Source organism: Chlamydotis macqueenii, chromosome 19 (genome assembly GCF_036417535.1).
Source record: "Chlamydotis macqueenii isolate bChlMac1 chromosome 19, bChlMac1.mat, whole genome shotgun sequence".
NCBI classification, from domain to species: domain Eukaryota; kingdom Metazoa; phylum Chordata; class Aves; order Otidiformes; family Otididae; genus Chlamydotis; species Chlamydotis macqueenii.
The window spans coordinates 5,094,541-5,100,540 of record NC_141574.1 but is presented as its reverse complement, the minus strand read 5'-3'; the positions used below and the strand labels follow the sequence as shown (position 1 = coordinate 5,100,540).

The 6,000-nt window shown below is 50.9% G+C and overlaps 2 protein-coding genes across 2 annotated transcripts in view; one reads left to right on the top strand and one right to left on the bottom strand.

Moving 5' to 3' along the window:
• Positions 1–1,900: 1,900 nt before the first annotated feature.
• TIMM22 (translocase of inner mitochondrial membrane 22) lies at positions 1,901–5,596 on the bottom strand. The gene is made up of 4 exons (XM_086762864.1): positions 5,339–5,596; positions 4,745–4,941; positions 3,647–3,719; positions 1,901–2,511 (listed from the first exon to the last, which is right to left on the bottom strand). Exons 1-4 carry the CDS (start codon positions 5,565–5,567, stop codon positions 2,435–2,437), a joined length of 576 nt encoding a protein of 191 aa, XP_086618990.1. The 5' UTR covers positions 5,568–5,596; the 3' UTR covers positions 1,901–2,434.
• Positions 5,597–5,870: 274 nt separating this feature from the next.
• Positions 5,871–6,000, top strand: part of SPECC1 (sperm antigen with calponin homology and coiled-coil domains 1) — a 96,178-nt gene continuing 96,048 nt past the window's right edge. The window contains exon 1 of the mRNA XM_086762878.1: positions 5,871–5,901. The gene's annotated coding sequence lies outside the window, so the exon portion shown is untranslated. The remainder of the gene's footprint in view (positions 5,902–6,000) is intronic.

Genomic DNA, 6,000 nt, shown 5'->3' with positions numbered 1-6,000 from the left:
TTGCCTTTACCCTTCTGGCTAACAGACTGTTCTGGGTAGAGCCCGGCCGCCTGCCACCGATGTACCAGGTATGTCCCAAGCCCACCTCCCCGGGGAAGGCAGCGCCTGCCGGCCCCCCACCAGCAAAACAACTAAAGGAGGGGAGGTCTTTCAGTCCCCCTCCAAAGGGCTCACACACCAGACCCTGCTCCTCTTGACTACCAGCTAAACAGAAGGGAAACAGCATTGCAGAAAATAACCAGGCGTCTGTCTTGGCCCTGGGACCCAGGAAGGAGGCCGAGTTTTCAATCTGACTGCACAACGGATCCCTGTGTGTGTCTGATTTGTTACATGTGTCCAAGTCTCTGTCCACGATACTGTCATTCCAGATGGAGACTCTGTACAGCCAAATCCCCCCCCTCCTGCGCGACAGTGGCTGGAGGCCCGGTCCCCGCAGCCCCGGCACAACGGGCCGCGGCCGTCCCCGTGACCGGCTTTTGCTTGTCCCTGCAGGAGGGAAAAGGGGGGCGGTGGACTCTTGCAGCTACAGGTAGAATAGAACTGTTAATTAATATTTGACTTTCAAAAGTTGTTAAGGATATATTTTTGTTTGTGTTCTGTTTCAATTTCTGTAGATTATAAACTTTAAATGGCTGTAAACCATGTGAGAAAAAAAAAAGTTAATAAAAATGCAAAGCCCCAACATTTGCACAAAAGGAGCCCTGTGGTGTTGCTGTTTGCACTAACTGATCACCTCGGCATCACAGCTTCTTCTCTTTCTGTCGTGGAAATCTTGCTAGTTGCACTTCAAGCCAGTGGTATAAGCACAGGCATTGTGCCAGGCAATCTTTTAAGAGACATCTTATGGTTTGGGCTACATCCTTGCATTTCAGTACATTCTGGAGGAAAAAAAAAGCCTGGACTGTCTGGAGCCAGCCTGTTTAATCAGCCCAGAATTACTCAAGCTAAAAATTCAGCTGACTTGCACAGCTTCTGGCCTGAGGATACTGAACAGGCACAGCAAGGGACATCAGGCGATCTGGAAAGCTCATCTGATAGATCACATGGTGCTGTCTCCCCACTTCTTTTCGTGTGGGAATGGGAGACAACGTACCTCCAAACTCACCACTGACCACCGTATCAGCCAAAGCACCCCGCTAGTGTTGTTCTTCCAGGTAAGTGAGTGCTGTCAGCGTTCTGGGGTGTCAAACTGTGGATGCAAAGGAGGGGAAGTGGGTGGGAGAACCCCCGTTACTTGTGTGCACTGAAATCCCGCTCCCTCAAAAAAGATGAGGGTGGGTGTTTGCCCTTGCAGAGTGGCTCAATAAAGTTAAAATCAGCCTAAACTATTCTGAGTATTAAAATTACCCCCTGAGGTCTGAGAACAGAGCTTGGTTACAAGAGGGCTAATAGGAACACGAATCAAAAAGGGAGCAGGTCCTTGAGCTAAAGAACAGATGTCTTGACTTGAGTACCAACATTCTGCAGAAATAACACTTTACTTCTGCCAGCGTAACACTGAGGCACTCGGAGGTGGGACAGGGACATGCTGGGAAACAGACTGTGTGCTAAGGGAATGCCCAGTTAGCTGTCTAACAGTGGTTTATTCTCACAGCTCTGCTTTCTAGTCTCACTATCAAACTGCTGGAACTAATGCTGTGAGCCTGTGGCAGTTAAAGCAGTAGCAAGATTACTTGTACTCCCACAGCGAGGTTAAATCAGGCTAGCAAAGTGGCTACAGAGGATTCTACTTCTGCACAACCTTTTTTTTTTTTTTTTTCCCCCTTAAACTGTTTTGTTCATCTGCCAGTAACCACACAGTTCTAAGGCTACAGATTCCTTTTTGCTTTTCCCTTTAAGACAGGGTAAAGAAATCTGGCTCGCATCTCTGTACATGAAATAAGACAAACTGTACAGATGGTGGTTTGTCTTCAGCTGGTATTTTAAGAAAAGCCTGGAACAAACTTATTTCTCCACAGGATCTTACCTCTCCCCAGCAGAGTAGCAAGCTGCAAACTGATAACTGTTGAACAGTTGCAGCACGTTCAAGTACAAGATAACCTAAATCATTGCATTTATTTTTGAAGACTGTCCTCCTGCCTCTTTTGATGCTAGTAACAGACTTAATCAAAATCAGACCCGAAGGATCGAAAAGCTCAGAGTCCAGGCTTGTTTCCTGGAAACTGACAGTCAGCTGATCCGTCCTGGAGATACTGCTCGCTGCGCCTGGCTCCATCCTCGCATACTCCCGCAAGTCTGCCTGAAGCAGCACGCCAGGGCTCAGAGCCAGATTATTGTTAGTCATTCAGGAAAAGCAGCCAACGCCATCCAGCTTGCACTGATCAGGACTCCAAAGGCAGTGGAAAGGTAAGCCTGATGGTTCTTCTGCCGTGATGCAGGCTCTTAGCAGCAGCACTGGAACAAAAGGGAAACTGGCTCCCAAGGGATCCCGCTGTTACCGTAGATAGTAATCAATTGCAGCAGAGAAAGCGGCAAATCCACCACAGCCGATAACCCCTGCCTTCAAACCAGCTGCAATGCAAAAAGAATGGGAAAGAATGAGGCAAAATAGGAAAGAGATTTTTGTTCCCAGTAACTAGCTTACGCTGCGCTGGCTTGAAGAGCTTACACCTGCGGGAACCTGGCGGTCTGCTCCCAGGGGACACTGGTACTACCTCTGCCCAAGGCGAGGCGGGGAGCCTGGCACGTACTGGGCTTAAAACTGCCACGTACTGGGCCTAAAACTACCACGGCTGGACTAGCACGGCACAGGCGGGCTGGGCGCTGTGTTGCTGTCTCCCCCCAAAGGACAGAAGAGAAAACGCCAGCGGCCATTGCTGACTTCAGCGTGCTCTGATCTGAGCCCTGCGAGTGGCTTTGCTGTTGGACTAGGGAGAGGTAGGAAGAGCAGCTACAGCTTTGAAAGTTCTAAGAGGATTAGGTCCAGGACAGGCACAACTTAACAAGCTCAATTAGAAGCACTTTCAGGAGCACTTTCTTTTCTTTAATACTCTGGGGACAGTTTTTGTTCTTAAGGAGAGGTGAGAGAAGTTTGATATCTCTGGTGAGCAGAGCAGCTCTCTTCCTACTTGGGCTTTTTCTCCAGATATTGTTAGCGCTCAAGGCTGCCCAAAGTCCTCACTAGTACCTGCTGGACTAAAATCCCAGTGCTCCTGTTCTTTTACAGCTATATAGAATTGTCTATTTGAATTGATAAGTGAGAAAGGAGGAAAGCATTTTACACACTGTGCAAATTAGCAGTTACTGCCAGTGAAATAGTGTATATAAGCAGAGCTCTGTTAACACAAGAGCTGTAGCTTCAGAGAGTTGCTCGGTATATATTTTTGACTCCCTCTCCATGACACCACAGAACAGTGTGGATAGCTAACAGAATTTCCTGATTTTTTTATTTCAAGTCAATTCTGTTGATTTTCCTCCAATCTCACCGTCCTGTAGGACCAAGCGTTCCCTACTCACACGTATCTTTCAAGCTGACAGGAAAGCAACAGTAAGAGCAGTTCTGCCAGTCTGGAGTACGCTCCCATGTTGGCATCACCATAACCCTGTGCAAAGAGCTTTGTAGCGTGCGATCTGTTAAAAGTGCCGCACGCTGCACGACCAAATTAGAGTCTTATCACAGAAATAGTTTGTAGCAGGCGCTACCAACCTCTGAAGCCGATTGCTCCTCCCGTGATGCAGCCGCTAATAACGCTATTCTTCCAGTCTGACTTGCCACGATACTGCGGAATTAAAAATCAGAGTCGACAAGTAAATAAGGAATAAACACTCAGTACGTCTACTAATACCAAGAAAGATTAAATGGCCTTCCAGCCTCCTCTCAGCTGAGGATGTTTTTCCCTCTGTTCTCAGCAGATGGCCCCATGGACTCTCAAACATCAGACTTGCAGGGCCAGGAGAAGAGGAAGGAACAGGTCACCGGGAGAGGTAAGACAAATCTGTATGGTGCAATGAAGTGCTACGGCAAAGATTCTCAGTTGAGTCGATACAGCCCCCAGAACACAGCACTGTGCACCAGCACCAGCTCAGAGATTTTAAAGGCTCTATGACCATGAGTGCAACGCTGAGCCTGGCCATGCAACCTGGTTCTCAGCACAGGTGAGAGCCACAGCACCTGGCTGACAAAGAGGAATTATTTCCATAGCCAGAGCACGCTAGTTTTTCACCAGTGCAGAGATCTTTGTTCCACTCCGCTGTGCAAGCAGATACACTTTTCTTCTAGATGAGTTAAGAAATAATTGTGTCTTTCAATTAAAAGGCAGTACTCAAATTCATAACAGGCTAATTTTCCTATTTAAGAAAATGGGTGATAGATTTACCACTGAGCTGCACAGGGTCATTTCTTGCTTTAGGGGCAAGATGAAAATAGGCTATTACTTAATTTTCATCAAAGGATCCTTTCTGCATATGGAATTTTTAGAGGCTCAAATCACCATGTCGCAACTCACAGTTTGATGTTTTAAAGTAACAACAACAAGTACTTGTAGCTAGCGTTTTAAAAAGTAACGCCTATACTTGCCAATACGTTCACGACTTGAACTGGACTTTGGTATTGCATGCTTTTCCACTCATTCTGTCAGAGAACAGTTCTGAAGACAAGTCTCAAAGCTGAAAAGCTTTGATAGCCAACAAACAAAAACTAGCCTACTCCCTTGCCCTGTTACAAAGGGGAGATACATACATCTAGTAAAAGAGATAGTTAAGTGACAAGAAAGCATTTCTTAATGCTTAAGAAGTTATCACTCACAGATTCTACCACACATTCGGTGCAGGAGAACATGGCCCCCACAATGGCGAAGTTCTTTGCATAGGATATGCCTCGCTGCCCCATGTCTTTGAGGACTTCTTTTGCAGTTGGTGTGCGATATGGATCCTTGGGATCAAACCCAACGTTGGTGTCAATGCCAGCTGTGAAAACACCAAACGCGCCTCCCAGAACAAATCCTGTAAAAGACAAACAGTATAAAATGAACCGTGGCTGGATTTGAGCAGCACATTCCCCAGAGCAGCTCCGCTCCCGCTGTCTGTCGGCGCTGCAGCATGCAAGAGCACAAATGGCCTCTCTGACACCCCCCTTGCTGACAGCCTGCACTGTGCTGAGGAAAGGCTGTGAGCACCCCTTCCTTTGCAAGGAAGGCAGACAGACAGAGATCCCTCCCTGGGACCTGTGACAGACACTGGAGGAGGCTTAGAGGGAGGAAATGAAACACGAGGGTCCCTGTGCCGCAGCCTCTTCTCCATCTGCCCCCTTCCCGACGCCACGGGGACAGCTCCCCCCACCACCGCTCCCCCTCAACGCCCGTCCAGCCTCCCCCGGCCCCCTCAGCCGCCCCCGCCGCACCTCCCACGCAGGCCAGGGCCGCCTTGAAGGCGCAGCTCTCCATGACCCGCTCCACCATTTTCTGCTCCTCGCTCTTGGGCGGGCTGGGGATGCCGCCGAGTGCGGCTGGGTCCCAGGCGCGGGGCCGCCGCTGCTCGCCCACTAAGTGCTGTAGCAGCAGGCTGTACTGCAGCGGCGGCGGGGGAGGCTCGGGGCCGCCCGCAGCGGAAGACGGCGGCACGGCCGCCATGACCGGCCTCAGACACCCGCCACACGCTGTCCACTGGAGGCACCGGTAACGCGGCTCCCGGCAGCCGCGGGGGCTCACGGGAGGTGTAGTTCCGTAACTACGTATCCCAGTGCGCCCCGCGGCAGTGCTCACAGAGTGAACTACAACTCCCGGCATGCTCCGCGGCGGGCGGGCGGGTCTCACGGCGTCTGACGGGATTGGCAGCGGGCCGGCGGGAGGACTACATTACCCGGCATGCCGCGCGCCTGCCCCCTAGTGGCTGTTGGGGCCGCTGCAGGTGAGGTGAGGGCTCCGGCTGCCGGAGCATCCTCGAGAGCGGCGGCGGCGGCGGCAGGTGAGCGCGGTGCGGGCTCCGGTTCCGGCCGGGGCAGGCTCGGCGGCCTCGCCCGGGGCAACCCCTGGGTTGGAGACGGGCCGAGGTGCCGCAGTGCGG